The sequence below is a fragment of the Perca flavescens genome, chromosome 5, assembly GCF_004354835.1.
Source record: "Perca flavescens isolate YP-PL-M2 chromosome 5, PFLA_1.0, whole genome shotgun sequence".
Taxonomy (NCBI): domain Eukaryota; kingdom Metazoa; phylum Chordata; class Actinopteri; order Perciformes; family Percidae; genus Perca; species Perca flavescens.
In genome coordinates this window covers 4,682,986-4,698,305 of record NC_041335.1, presented here as the reverse complement: position 1 = coordinate 4,698,305, position 15,320 = coordinate 4,682,986, and the positions used below count along the sequence as shown (strand labels likewise).

Sequence of the window (15,320 nt, the reverse complement as noted above, 5' to 3'; positions counted from 1 at the left end):
ATGTGTAGGAATTTCTCCCATCAACTCTCTCACGCCACGCAGTTCAAAGTACGTATTTACAGCTACGGTATATCCTTTTTCTTTTAGCCTTCACTCTTTTCAGCAAGGATATGAATATTATGCCAATGGTGAGTTGCCAAAAACATAAAAAAAGAAACAAAAAAACGACAAAGTGTCAAAAACACTTGGGGAAAAATAAGCTTCAAAACAAAGAAGCCACAAAAGTGTCAAAGACGACCAAAACATTGAAGAAAAAAAATAGTTTTCATTTTGACCCAGAAGGACAAAAAGCTGCGTGGTCAACGGGAAGATAACACAAAGGGTTAAAAAAGGGTTATAGTGCATGGTCCGATGCGTTAAACCACACTGCTTTAAAGAATCCAGTGTTCACCTGTGAATTAATGATTAGAATGACTAAATCCACATCCAACTACCAGTCTTCATATTTTCTTTTGACAGTTATCACTAATATCTCCAATCAAGAAACACACACACAGACGGAATCATGAGAATAAAAATCTTTATTAGTGTTTTATGAAGTCTGCATAATATGCCACACGCCTGAGAAGCTTATGGTCAGAAAAAAAAAAAAAAAAAAAAAGAACTGCTCTATCAATACCGCCCTCTACTGGTAAAACAACTGCGACATCTATTGTACTGACTGCTTTGCAAAAAAGATTACTGTTAAATACACACATACTGTACTACTGTTATGTATATGTACGTCTGGTCCACGTCAGTTTTTGTAATGTATTTTTTTTTCACATTCATATGTTGTAGGCCAAAGATAAAAACAATGTAACACTGGACCCTATAACACATGGTTCAATTCCCCCAGTCCAAACTTCACTAGGTGCACTTAAAGTACAATCACTAGTGCCGTAAGGTAAACACATATACATCAAAAAGAAGGGAAGGGGGAGGGGAAGAGGGAGGGGACATGTTAAACTCGCAACAGCCACATAATGACAATAATGGCAGAGTTTAAGCTAATAAGTCTTTGTTGTACATACTGTATTCAATAGACAAAACAAATACAATACACACATTAACACAGAATGTCCTAGTGTGCAGGCACATTCGCTCTTCTTTCCTCATGGAAGAAAACCACTTTTCCTTCCATGTTTCTGTAACATTTTCTTCTTTTTTTAAAGCCAATTGTACCTGGTTGACCTTAACCCGCTTGACTAAGCACCAAAAGGCTACAAGAGGTCACGAGTGTTTTTCAAAAAAAGGTGAAGAGATGACTAAATGAATGGCCATTACAAAGTTTTACATGCCTCTGGAATCATTAAAACTGTTAACAGCAAAGTCGATGAGGGGTTTCAGGCAATCTGTCGTTTTGTGTACTTTAAATGCACCGGATTTCTTTGGAAAAAAAAAACGAAGGATATGGGGCAGTGAGGTGTTTTTTTTTTTTTTTTTTTTTTTTTAAACAAGACAAAAGAGCTGCAATTGGAAATTAATTCAAACTAAACCTTTTGGGTAAAATGAAGGAATGATCCATGCCCTCTATGTCACTTTAGAAACAGCTGTGGTCTTGAAAATATTACTTTAATAAAAAGTGAACGACAGAATTTTTTTTAAGTATATTTATATATAAAAATACATGAGAATACAAAAAAGTAGCAAAACAATGGGGATATAGGCTAAAAACAGAATTAATTCATTGATAACTTCAATTTCTCCCGGTGACACGTTCAATGCTTCACCATGGAGAGCCCCAGGACTCCCAGTGTCGAGTCAAAAAGAGGAAAAAAAAATAAAATAAGCTTTTGATAAACAGCTGATATTCTCTGGTCCCTGCCCAGTGCACCTTACAAAGCCTGGCCAACATCTCATTAGCTTCCATAGCAGGCTGTTCAGTGGGGATGGAAATCAACTAAACCATGGACATGTAGAGTGCCATATAATGACAAAGAAATAAACTACATCCAGATCGAGTTTGCAGTTTGTTTGGGTTTGTTTTGGAATTACTTCGTTTTTTTTTTCTTTTTTAAACTAACATTCCTATTTGTCCATTAAGAAGTATGTCTTATAACGACACACGTCGAGAGTTAAAAAAAAAAAAAAAAAAAAGGGCCATTCTGGCAGAGTCAATTCAAATTTCATAAACACATTGTGTGGCGTTTCCTTCAGGAGGAGAACTGCCACCAAGGCCATCATCGTTTCTTCACCAAGCCACCTCCCCTTGACAAAAGATGGGGCCAAGCTTCCCCAAAGTAAAGTAAACTTAGGTTCAGAACAATGGTTGGGGTGGGCTGGAACAAAGATCATTTTAGCATTCAAGCTTGTGTTACTCATACAAGCAATCTTCAATACTGAGAAACTATTCACAGATATTTTTGGTATTTCCCCTACTTCCTGGACTAAAAACCAATATACATTTCATTTGTACCACAAATAGATCTAATATTAAGGATTTGGGGAAAAGCAATTTAACAAGGTGCATGACATAGATGGGTAACAAAGTGCCAATTTCTTTTTTTTTTTTTTTTTTTATGAAGTCTGTATGTGTGAGTGCAACAGTGTAGGTGCATTTGTTCTTTTGTGTGTGTGTGTGTGTGTGTAAAGTTAAAAGAGGGGTGTGGAACTGGGCCACAAATACTATGGAGAATGTTACAGAAAATTCATTCTGTGGGGTTTCCATTATTATTTTTCTTTCTTTTCATGAAAGGACTCACAAGTTGGGAATTTAATGATCATGTAATGGGCTGCGTTTTTTGGGGGCATTTCTTTAGCTGTTTAGGACATACTGGAGCAGCGGGCAGACGGGGAACCCATCTGAGTCAGAACCTTGTCCAGCCACTGCAGGGGGCCGTTCAAGTGCAGCTCGATCCAGCAAGGAGTGCTTGTGACAGTCTGCCGCCTGGAAAACAAACACGTACTTTTGTAATGCCTGAGGTCTGTGCTGACACAGCCTTTTCACCTATTCAACATGGGACTTATGAAGCTTCACTTCAGTCAAGTCCTTAATGTATAACCCTTCTGTGGAATCAATTCCTTAAAGTGCTCATATTATGCTTTTTGGGATTTTCCCCCTTTCCTTTATTGTGTTATATATCTTTTTGTGCACGTTATTGGTTTACAAAGTGGAAAAGCCCAAAGGGACTTACCATCTCCAACAGAAAACACTGTTCACAAACTGCTCCAAACAGCTCTATTGTAGTCCAGCCTTTACTTCAGAGACCAACGTGGCTCACTCTGTAACACGTTATAATGCTCGCCTAGCTGCTAGCGTGGCACGCCCTCATACCCTGCTTCTGACTGGCTAGTAGTCCTTATCTAGCTACTGAGCATGTGCGACTCCCAACAAAGATGGAACAGAAGTGAGATGTCTCACTCTGTAGCTAAAACAGAGAGCTCAACACACAGGGTGAAAAGAGGAGCTGCAGCAATGTGCAGTACAAGAAAATATGGCGTTTGTTGAAAATTAAACCATGTAAACCTATTCTGATATAACCTCTCAATACAATTATGAACCTGAAAATGAGCATAATATGGGCACTTTAACTAAAAAGGTTTTAGATCAATTGCCCATGTCTTTCGCTATGACATATAAACAGTCATACACCCGTAAAACATTTTTTTTTTTAAATTAGTAGAAAATCAGCTTACTTCAAACCTCAACAGATATGCATGTATGAATTATGCTATTGAAATATAGTATTGCTGGCAGGGCTCACCTGTACTCGGCTCCCCAGCCTTTGACAAAGCTCATGCGGATGGTGCACATCCTGGTGAGCTGGTAAACAGCCTCAAAGCCCTGGTTGACAGACTGAGCCAGCAGGGCTGCAAATTCCTGGTTGTTGAAGATTTTTAGATTACAACCTAAAAAAGGAACAAAAAGGTTAATGTGGGGTTTGTCTGTGATTTTTTTTTCTCCACTGCGGAGGAGGGTCTGGCATTCCAGGATGGGAGAAAAACATGCTCTGGTTTATTGGCGTTTCTTTAAACCAATCACAATCGTCTTGGGCGGCGCTAAGCTGCTGCTGCAAAATAGCCTCGGGAAGAAACTTGTTTTGGTGGAACATGTGTATGCTCAAAAGGTTGTTTTAGTCGTGCAAAACAGAAAACTCAGAGTGGACAGACAGTCTAGCTAGCTGTCTGGATTTGCAGAGATCTGAAATCCACAGGAGTTTAGAACGCCAACACAAAGGAAGCGGAAGGTAACGGATATCCGGCCGAAATTACAGGACATCCAGCGGCACCTGAACAATCCCAGAAGTGGAACGTCGTGGATATAGACTACGGCAGGCTGACGTTACCTGTAGGGCTGCACAATTAATCCCAATTTTATCGAAATCGCAATATGGACTAGTGCAATATCCAAATTAGAGATATTCCAATACCAGTATCGGCTCCGATACTGCCTAAAACGCTGGTATCGGGAAGTACTGGAGATTATGCACCGATCCGATACCACGTAATAAAGCCCTAAAGAAAATCTACGTTAAAGTAGTTTATTGATGATCTTTTTCCGTTATAACTGACTGTCAAACTGGATAATAAAAGAAAGTTCTGTGGCATTCTTTGTTTCGGTTTGTTCATGTTTCACAAAGAGTTTAACCTGAGCCAGACCGACAAAGATAGAAATCATATCACATCCATACAGGGATAGTAGTATACAGCTGTTAAAACATAATCAAATATATGACACACTGGTATCGGATCGGTACTCTGTATCGGCCGATACGCAAGTTCAGGTATCGGAATCGGTATCGGGAAGCAAAAAAATGGTATCGGGCCATCTCTAATCCAAATCGCAGAGGGGCGCAATATTTGTTAAAAGGCAAAATATGTGTCAAACCATTCTGAAATAAAGTATTGTGGTGCTGCAGAGACGTCCCGGCCTACACATCCCATCCTACAGACTACATAAAACATATTTGTTTGGTACAGATCCTTGCAACAAAAAAAAAAGAAAATCACACTATAATCATTTTAATTTTTAAGGATTTAATATTAGTCAATGAAAATGAGAATAATGATACAAACATGATCATCCCCTTCAATATCGTGAATCATATTGCAATCGCAATATCAGTAAAAAAATAAATCGCAATTAGAGATTTTGTGCAGCCCTAGTTACTTGCTGTACAGTATGTTAACTAGCGTAACGCTCTAGGCCAATTAAAAACTGCATCGCGATTCATTTTTTATCTCGACCACTTGTAATCTTTTTAAACATTTAAATCAATTTTAAATAGATTCACAATGCATTGTTACATCCCTACATCCAAGCAAAACTTTACAGTGCCTTCTTTAAATCAGACACTGTAAAAGTAGCATCCCACTTAGACTGATTGACAGAGTACAGATCAGTGGCAGAGTGGTGGACTGTGGTGCAGCAGAGCATGTGAGCGGAGCGAGAGGATTCTGAATGGAGCGCAGAGTAGGGCTGCACGATATGAGGAAAATATCAAATTGCGATTTTTTGGGGGGCATTCTTTTAGGCCTTTATTTGGATAGGACAGCTTAGACTTGAAAGGGGAGAGAGAGGGGGAATGAATGCAGCAAAGGGCCACAGGTCGGAGTCGAACCCACGGCGTCCAGGAGTAAACCTCTAAATATGGGTGCCTACCAGGTGAGCTAACCAGGCGCCCAAAATTGCGATTATTTTACATTGATATTGCGATATAATTCACGATATTGGAGGAATTATCATTTTTGTATCATTATTCTCATTTCATTGAAAATATTAAAATAAAATAAAAATAAAATGGTTATAGTGTGATTTCTGCGAGGATCTGTACCAAACAAAGATTTTTTCTTTACAGTGGTCTGTAGGATACGATTTGTAGGCCGGGACGTCTCTGCAGCACCCCAATACTTCATTTAAAATGATTTGACACTTATTTTGCCTTTAACAAATATTGCACCCCCCTGCAATTTGGATATTGCACTAGTCCATATTGCGATTAATTGTGCAGCCCTAGCATAGAGCGTTGCCTTATCTCTCCCGCTCCAATTTCACTACATGCAGATGAACGGCGCCTGCCCTCCCTCTCCATGCCGCCAGCGCCTTCCATCAGGCGGAACTTTTGCTGGCGGAGCTCCAGGCATGAAGGGAGGGTGGGCGCCGTTCATCTGATAAGTACAGCGCAGCTTTTTTTTCTTTTTCTTTTTTAGAGAAAGAGGTGAGCGATTTGAGTAGAGAGGGGTGAAATCGGAGTTGAGCGCCGAGTGGAATCAAGTGGCCGGGAGCTAAAGGAGCAAATCGTTTTGTTGGCGAGGAGCGGAAATTCACATGCTCTGTACTGCAGAGGCGGTTTGGGAGGTTTCTAAGGATGCTGCAATACGTTTTTTTTGCCGTGACTCTGGGTCTCCATTAGAATCCTTTGCCAATATTGATCCTAGTTGAATAGAGCTGCAATCCACCACAAGGGAGCTATCAAAGGCTAGCAAAGGATCTATAGTTCTAAAGCTTTCAGAGACACCTTTCAAGCCAACAAGATGTGGATTTTTATATCATAAATAAATTTTTGGTGGTGTATGCCTTCTAAAATCTTCATTGGTGGGTCTGCTGGATGTGTATGGCCTTCTTCAGCATCATATTCATTTACATGGAAAGAGCTCCATATATTATCATGACCAGTCTATAAATCTTTTTTGTTCAGCAGGTACCTGCTGAATTTTCCCTAATTGCTACATAAGGGACATCTTCAGCACCTTACCTGGAGGAATTTTACACACTGTTGCTGGATGCCAGCCATACCGCTGGTTGCAGTTTGGACTCTGGACAAAGATGGCGCTATCACTCAGGCACTCAGCAAATACCTCCCCTCCAATGTAGTAGAGTCTAACTCCTCTTCCTGTAAACACAGACAGACAGAAGCTAGAACACGAGAGCTGACTTGAACAAGATGTGTCCACACGTATGCCTAGATCAGTGGTACATTTTGAAAACTAAAAACAAACGGTAACGGGTGATCTAGAGATGATTGGTTACTTTAAAAGCGACCTGAGGCTGTGCCATACCTATGTGCCTCCGGGTCATCTCTACAGTGGCGTTCCTGTTGACATTAGACAGCAGGCCCAGGCAGAAGCGCTCAGAGTTTGATGGATCGGTGAATCCATCCACCGTCAGCGAGGGCTGAGAGGCGTGGAACGTCTCTCCCACACGCTGGTTCAGCTCGTAATAGGCTATAGAGCACCAGAAGGCTGGCTCAGAGTAAGTCACCGGCTGGAGGTCTACAGCAGAGGGTAGCGTCAGTCAGGTTCATCCCAACAGTCTCTTTTTGATACAACACTGCTCATGAGCGGATGAAAAGTGTCAAGCTGTGATGTATTAAAAAAGTGCACTAAGCGATGCTGCGCAAAGATTGTTGATATTTGAACTCAACTGCCACACACACAAAAACAAAAAAAGCCATTCAGAATCTCTGCCACCCAGATTAATGGCTGCGCCATGGCGACTACTTCTGCTAGTGTTCTCTGCTGACTAAACGAAAAATGGCAGGAGATTTCTGCAGCGTTAAAACGCCTCACCGATGTTGACATGTCTCTTCCTCCATTACCGTAAATAAAAGTTTTTTTTGTAATTTTTTTTTTTTTATTTGTATTCTTCAGTCCTTTCCCTCTTTTGCCGTTTCCCTGCCAACTCGTCTTGTTGATGACTCCTGGCCCGGACAGCACATTCACAAGCCCCGCCCCCCCAGTGTTATGTCTCGCGCACCCTTTCGGTTTGTTTTCCATTCCCACAGCCCTCATTAACCCCGGATTTCTTTTCAGCACACACAGAAAATAAAGAACTAGGTGACTGTGGGATATTTGCTCATTTTGACAAAAAAAAAAAAAAAAAAGTATATTAGATTAGCATCGCTTAATGCACCTTTAATATGCAGTGTGCTTGATTGTTCTGTATGGTTTTAGTCTTTGTATCGTTTTGCGTCTTACCCATGCTGTGGTTGACAGGAGACAGGGAGCTCGGGGAGAGCTCTGCTGGAGAACCTGACAAAGAAAAACAGGGAGTCGGTGAGAAGGATGGGTTCACAGGAGACCAGATCGCGGGTACCAGGTGGAGCAGATCAAAAAGGCGCATGATGAAAGTGGCAGCTGTCTTGCAAAGGAATGCCATGGTATTGTAAAACTGATCAACTTGCATTTGAGTGATGTGGAGATGCAGTTTACTGTTACCGTAACAAAAGCCTTGTCTGTACATCCTACAGCTTGCTTTGTTGGTGGTTTGTTGGGATTGCACAGTTTGAACTATAACTTACTTGACTGCACAGAGAAATAAATGGATGATGTATAAAACAATAAGTAGCTTGCTGCTGCTGTTATGGTTATCATTAACAGCACATCAAGGATGCAAACCCGCTCTGGTGAGGCAGAGAATTTAGAGCCAGCCAGGAGAGACAGGGTATATTCCATGGGCTGGAGACAAAGAATGTACCATCCTTCCTAAATTGTTCAAGTTGATTTCCACAGATTCGTGGAGAAACTCAAAAGACTTGAACGTGCATTTTCACTAATGCATGCTGACAACAGCTTTGGACCGGGTATTTCACAGAGCTGCCCGCTCTCTAGGCAAACTATTTGGTATTGTCAGCAATCTGTGATCTGAGATTGGCTTCTAATGCAGGGTAGATCAGGTCTGTCGAAGCAAAGGAGAATGTTAAGGATAAAGCCTCATGTCTAAAATAGTTTTTTCAACTGTGTTGCTGATCGTTTATCACGAATGCATCTGTAGCAGATTTATCCCATGAAACACGCATTTGACTTCGATCTGGCTGGGGAGGTGAGGCAGACTCGCAGTGAAAGGAGAAGGAGTTGCTAGTCTAGGGTACCTGTGTCCATACTTTGATTCATCTGTTGATCGCTTGCCTCCCCATCCTCACTGATGTAGCCTGGTGGAGGCGTTTCTGTTAAAATGATGTGAGGAGAAAAAGAAAGAAAGAGCTGTGACGTTATCATAATGTAATATGCCAGTTTAACCTGCTGCCATTAGTGTTTTCACGTTTATTTTCCTGAAATGATGTCAATATCAAAAGAAGAGGACATTTACAGCTAAACCCAGGATATGCAGTTTCTCTTTGAGTAATACAACATCAGTATTTAAAAAAAAAAAAAAAAAAAAAACATCTTACATATACAAACTAGATACCATGTTATACACTGAATACAAAAACCTGTCAAATCCTTAAAAAAACTTGACTTATGATGCTTTCCTGCTAGTAAGTAACACTTAAGTCAAGTCTTTAGTTCAAGACCATAATGTATAACCCTTTGGTGTAGGGTGAGTTTGTGAGGCATCACTCTGAATCAATTCCTGAATTGATTCGGAAAGTTTTGGATCAATTTTCCACGTCTAACGCTATGACAGATAACAGTTATACGCTGGTAAAAATAGTTTAAAAGTGGGCCTATTATATAGCATTTTCAGGTTCATACTTGTATTTTGTGATTCTACTGTAACATGTTTTCATGCTTTAATGTTCAAAAAACACAATTTTTCTCATACTGCCCATGTCGGCTCACCTGTATTCACCCTCTGTCTGAGACGCTCTGTTGGCGCGCCTATCTTTTTAAGCACCCCCCCCAAAAAAGCCTGCTCTGATTGGCCAGCGCATGTCCGCTGTGTTGTTTCACTCAGGAGCCTGAGACTGACTGCAACCGAGTATATAGCAGCACTTTGTACCGTGAAAAATCACCGATAAAAGGCTTCTTAACCAAATACTACACAACCGGACATGTTCCAGGAGTAACGTGTCCAGAAATTGGGGAAAATGACCAGCATTGGCCGCCAAGGTTACAGCTATCTGGCGTTAGCATGCAGCTACTGTTGTTAGCAGTGGACAGTCATAGGATATAGCAGCACTTCTTACTGTCAAAAGTTGCAGATAAAGGCTTCCAAACCAAATGAATGTTTTAGCTCACGGGGATTTCGTTGAAATATGGACCACATTATTTGTTTTGGCCACGTTTAACGTGCAAATCAAACATTATGGCATTATAAATATGACAGGAAATACAGAAAAGCATAATAGTTCCACTTTTTCCCCCCCTAAAGTAATGCCAATAGTAAAAACATTTACAGCTAAACCCATGATATGGAGAATCACAAGTTTCTCTTTGAGTAAAGTATCAGTATCAAAAATGCGTACATATACAAACTAAATACCATGTAATACACTACTGCATACAGAAACTGAAAAGAAGTTTCTTCATTTTCAGATGTTACTTGGCACATTATGTAACCATTCAGTACATTAGTCAAATATAGTCACTCCGATCCAGTGCGGTGATAAACTCACCTGGTATATAGTTGTTTGGAGGTTCGATTCCTGCGGGGAAGTTTGTGTTCTCAGGTATGGAATGAGTGTAGTCATCCAGAGGTGGTAGATCTTGCAGGATTTCCGAGTGTCTTGGCACAAGAACAGGAGGCAGCACTACGGGTAAAAGTGTTAGAGTTAGACTCTTATTATTGATGCGCTTTTCCAAAATGATTGCTGGTTGGTTTTGGCCCATTTTCATGCAAAAATGAACAAGTGCTTTAAAACAAGTTTCATTTTTGTTGGGAAAAAACTGGCCACAGCAATAAGCCAATGATGAAAGGGAAAACAGGTGACATTTAAACTGAAATCTTAAACATATTAATGGCTTGTTAAGGCAGAATGAAGCCGGTTTCACTGCAGATTTTAATATCATTCACTAGTGAAACTCTTAAAGGAATAGTTATACATTTTGGGAGAAAACGGTTGTTTGCTTTCTTGCCGAGAAGATTGACACCACTCCCATTATCGCTTTGTTAAATACTGTATAAGGCTACAGCCAGCAGTCAGTTAAGCATAAAGATTGGAAACAGAGAATAAGCTAGCATGGCTCTGTCCAAAAGGTAAAAAAAATATCTGCTTACTAGCACCTCTAAAGCTCACCAATGAACACATTATGTCTGGTTTGTTTGATCTGTTTAATCTTCTCATTTAACTTTTAGCAAGAAATCCAATAAGCGCATTTCTTAAAATGTCAAATTACACCTTAAAGTAAACAAAAAAGGAGACTTCCATTAAATAAAAAGGTGTGCATCACAGTCTGGCCCATTTTCATATCTCTAAGGCAAAACATTTTCCCATAAGATCAAGTTCATCAAAATTCTATAAAGACAAATGTGGTAAAAAGTAGGGGTGGGAATCAACAGATCTCACGATACAATAACTCCACGATACAATATTGTTGCAATTTTAAACATATTGTAATCTCACCTGGGGTCTCCACCCTCTGGTAGTGGTAGGGGTTGATGCAGACCTCATCCTTCTTGAGGTGGAAGGCATACTCACAGGCCTCGATGGCGCGCAGCTCGTGGTGGCTGTGAAGGTCCGGCCATCGCCACAAGCGACAGTAGATAACATGGGGAAGCCCCTTCCTGTGGGAGACCTGCAGGCGGCCATCCAGGGATCTGATTGAACAGCAAACAGAAGATGATGGTGAGATGTAGAAGACATGCAGGGGAGAGGGGGTGACACATTATATGGCCAGGTAGGGGAGGGAAATGGAGATGGATTGGATTGGGTGGAGACGAGAGCGAGACACAAAGATGTTCTAAATGTCCGTCACCTCAAACATTGTAATGACAACTCTCCCACATCAAAGTTGTATGCAACACCATACAATAGTTGAGGATAGTCACCTGGTTTGGTCAGGGTAGCTGTATAGGCCTGATGTATCCCACTGTTCTATCGTATTTGGTGTACTCAGTCCCCATATTTCAGAGCAATTGCTGTGCACAGAGAAAACAACAAAACAAAAACAAAAAACAAATGATAAACATGGGACATGGCTCATTCAGAAATATCAGTATGGGTAATGTAAACATTAAAAGGCCTCTTTTATTAGAGTTTATGACAAAATAAAGACATCTACTCATTTTTAGCAGAGGAAATGAAAGATGGGAACTTTAAATAAAAGAAGCCTTTTTTGACAGAATTAAGGGAACAAAAACATAATATGGAATCTGTTAACACACACAATGAGTGAGACAAAGAGCATTCATCAACAGTGGTATTGCATCAAACACTTAAAATTACTCAAAACGTTTTTTCCCCACTATAGTCGTTTATGTCAGAACTTATCTGGAGACATTCAAACAAACACTGAGGACACACAATGGCACAAAAGGGGGGGGAGGAGGCAACCTTGGAAAACCAAATAAATGCTCAGACAGACATTCTCAAAATGTTCACAAGGAAATGAACTAAAAAAATAAGAAATTAAAAAACTTGGAATGAGGACAAATGAGAGTAGTTGCTTCTGAATAATAACAGGACACATTCTACATGTTACATGCTACAAATACACATGTACTTCATTCCATTGGTGGGATCTCAACAACCATTCAAAATTGCAATTGTCTGGTTCATAACAGGGCAGGAAACCAACTGTTGTCCACCAGCCATAGCAGCATGTAGATACAATTCAACAGCTATTTTTACTGCAGGAAACTTGGTGTTTGGAGTAGAATCAATCAAAAAGTTTAATGTGTACCTGCTTAAGTGGCAAGCAGGATAGACAAGCTTCCCAATCACAATCAAAATGTGCCAACATAAGTATGGCTGGTGGCAATGCCCCAATCTGGCATTATTTGCGTGCTTGTAACCCACCCTCTCTCGTATAGATCTCTTCTACTAGTCCAGCCCTCTCCAAGAAAGTATTTCATTCAGATCGAGCCAGCCACTGTATCTCTACAAATTTTAACACTGCGGCCTAGAACAATTCTCAGGCGATAACAACCAGGCCGCTATCTACAGACATACAAACAACTGACGTGGTACTTGGCGGCACATCAGTAAGGAATTAATCTGTTAACACAGTGTTCCCACTGAACATGAGTCTGGGCCATCAAGGCCGGCTGGCTGATAAAGAGAACATCTTCTCTCACTCTTTTGAATGTCTCTCTCCCCTTGTGCGTAATACACAAATCTAACTGCAAGTACAGTTGTAAACAAACAGGGAATTGATTCATTATTAGCTCTTCTGTAATGAGCAACTCATGTTTTAATATTTCGCATCCCTGGAAAACATTTAAGTATTGTCATCAGGTTTGCATGTCAGAATTGCAGAATTATGAGAACAGAATTAAAAATAGAGAAGTGCAAGATCAGCATCTGCCATCAGCCCAAGGTTTCACTGTGTTATATGACACAGAGGTCTCAACTAAGCACACTTGCAGAGACATGTAACAGCAGCAGCCTTTTCTCTGAGCCTAGTTTGAACAGCAATCAAGTGTTGGGAGGTATACCTGGGGATGGTGACACACTTGGTGTTGCAGTTCTGTGTGGTGATAGCTTTCTCCAGCTCATCTAGCTGGCCTGTCTTCTTTAGCTTCTTCACTAAGCTCTTTACAGCCTTCTCGCACCATTTCTCCTCTTGCCCGTTCTGTTCCCCACCGCCTGCTCCACCGGGGCCACTAGTAGACTTCTTCCAGCCCAACAGCCTCTTCACCACAGGAGGGGTGAACGGCAAGATGGAGGACATCTTAGCTGGACAAGCCGGGAGTCTCCAGAGGACTCAACACAAGATCTCACACGCACACAGACAAGAAGGTACCTGGAGCTACAGTTTGGGCCCTTGCTCTGATGGGGCCCCTCTAGTGACCAATGAGTCACAGGGTGGAAGCCAGTGCTAGCAGGGTATACTCAAAAGAGATGGACACCTTGGGAGAGAGTCAGACACACACACACACACACACACACAAACACAAAGTACATCGTTACAAACAAAATATGGCACAGAAAAACAATTATATCTAGCCTCATCAAAATAATAAAAAAGGCATTGTGTTTATAATTCAATGAAACTTCGAATATTAAATCAAATAGTAATACGGTTTTGACAGCAGCGTCGTTAACGTTACATAGCGATAGTTGCCACTTGTGTGAAGTTAAGCATTTGGTGAGTTGAACAAGCAGGGATGTCCACTTGACGTTAGCTTGTCATAAAAAAAAAAAAAACACTGCTCGACATCCAAGCTAGCTAGCATGCAAACTTATAAAGTTACCACACGGGGCGTGCCACATACTGTCGCATTCCGCGCACGGAAGCAATCACGACCAGCTACTAAAGAACGTAATGAATAATACAGTGAACGCTATCTAATGAACATGAATAAGGAGAGTATTTTGTGACAACCCCCCTCAGAGCTAACACCAACTGGCTTGGGAAGGCCGGCTGCTAGCTACCTGGAGGGGGGGGCCTGCTTGACTCAAATCACAACAATAAGTTCACTAGCGTTAGCTTGCGGAGTGTTTTACAGCAAAATGCTGAAATAGTCTTGGCTAAAAACGTAAAGTGAAAAACTATAGTTAACGTAAGTAAGCAGATCAGAGGTAAATCACGGAGAAGCCCTCATCTAGCTAGCTAGGTCAGCTAACGTTAGCTAGCTTAACTGAGCTAGCTGCCAGCTTGTTATCAAAAATCCTTTTGTTGTGATCCACAAAAAACCTCCTATGCGCAACAGTCAAGTCGCGCTACTTTGCTACCTAACGTCAGCTTGTCCGGGCTATAATTAAAAGAACAACACAAAATGTCACTTCATGAATTTGCAAACATTATAATGTTTTATATCAACGTAGCTAGCTATTGAGTGTTTATGCCTTTTATTAAAATACAGACACGGCGACAAAATGAGTTAGCATCTTGGACGAACTCTTCCAAACTGAGCCCTGGCTCCCGCTGGCTAACGGACCTGACGTTACATCTCTCACACAAAACAACATGCTTCAAAGTCGAGAAAACAGCTAAAAACATTTCAATATTTACCCCAGTTTTTAAGAGTCCAAAGCTCCGCTTTTTGAGAAAAAGATTTGCGCAGCCCTCTAAGCACCTTGTTGACAAAAAAATGCCTACACTTTATTGTACTGCAGCTAATTTTTGACAAGGCTTGTGGGCTCTTCTCAAGTTGCTACCAGTGCTACTCGGTGCTACTGGAGCTAGTTTGCTAGGTTAGGTAGACCGGAACAACAAAACAAACCTAATGGCTACGTACAAGCGCTTAATCCCTCCTATTCAAAGAAAACTGATTGGAGGATTATAAAAAGACATACTCTGGATACTGGCTGGCTGAGGTCCTTATCAATCCTTATTGTTTATTTGACAGCACGGCGTCATATTTATCATTTAGAGAGATTTGGAGGCAAAAGCTTTTTTTATATAGCATATTCACAGGATATTAAATCATTCACATTTTCGAAAAAATACAACAGTAGATTAAGAGCAAAAAATGAAATAAAGAATGTCACAATTACTTACAGCTATTTATTATTTGAAGAGGTCTAGTATGAGTTTTCATGTTTTTACTTCTGCGCAGGATATGTCAAGAA

At 40.8% G+C, this 15,320-nt stretch overlaps 1 protein-coding gene across 3 annotated transcripts; it reads right to left on the bottom strand.

The window, feature by feature from the left end:
- Nucleotides 1-1,408: 1,408 nt before the first annotated feature.
- On the bottom strand, nucleotides 1,409-15,304 carry LOC114556042 (mothers against decapentaplegic homolog 2). Of its 3 annotated transcripts, none has more exons than XM_028578874.1 (11): nucleotides 14,761-15,077; nucleotides 13,241-13,654; nucleotides 11,633-11,722; nucleotides 11,208-11,401; nucleotides 10,260-10,394; nucleotides 8,805-8,867; nucleotides 7,900-7,953; nucleotides 6,982-7,194; nucleotides 6,678-6,815; nucleotides 3,687-3,831; nucleotides 1,409-2,869 (listed from the first exon to the last, which is right to left on the bottom strand). In XM_028578874.1, the coding sequence occupies exons 2-11, from the start codon at nucleotides 13,474-13,476 to the stop codon at nucleotides 2,746-2,748; spliced, it is 1,392 nt and encodes a 463-aa protein (XP_028434675.1). In that variant the 5' UTR covers nucleotides 13,477-13,654; nucleotides 14,761-15,077; the 3' UTR covers nucleotides 1,409-2,745. The 3 variants fall into 3 exon arrangements, with proteins under 3 accessions (XP_028434675.1, XP_028434672.1, XP_028434674.1); XM_028578871.1 differs by having other exon boundaries at nucleotides 8,793-8,867; nucleotides 14,761-15,075; XM_028578873.1 differs by lacking the exon at nucleotides 14,761-15,077 and adding an exon at nucleotides 15,250-15,304 and having other exon boundaries at nucleotides 2,746-2,869; nucleotides 8,793-8,867.
- Nucleotides 15,305-15,320: the final 16 nt, after the last annotated feature.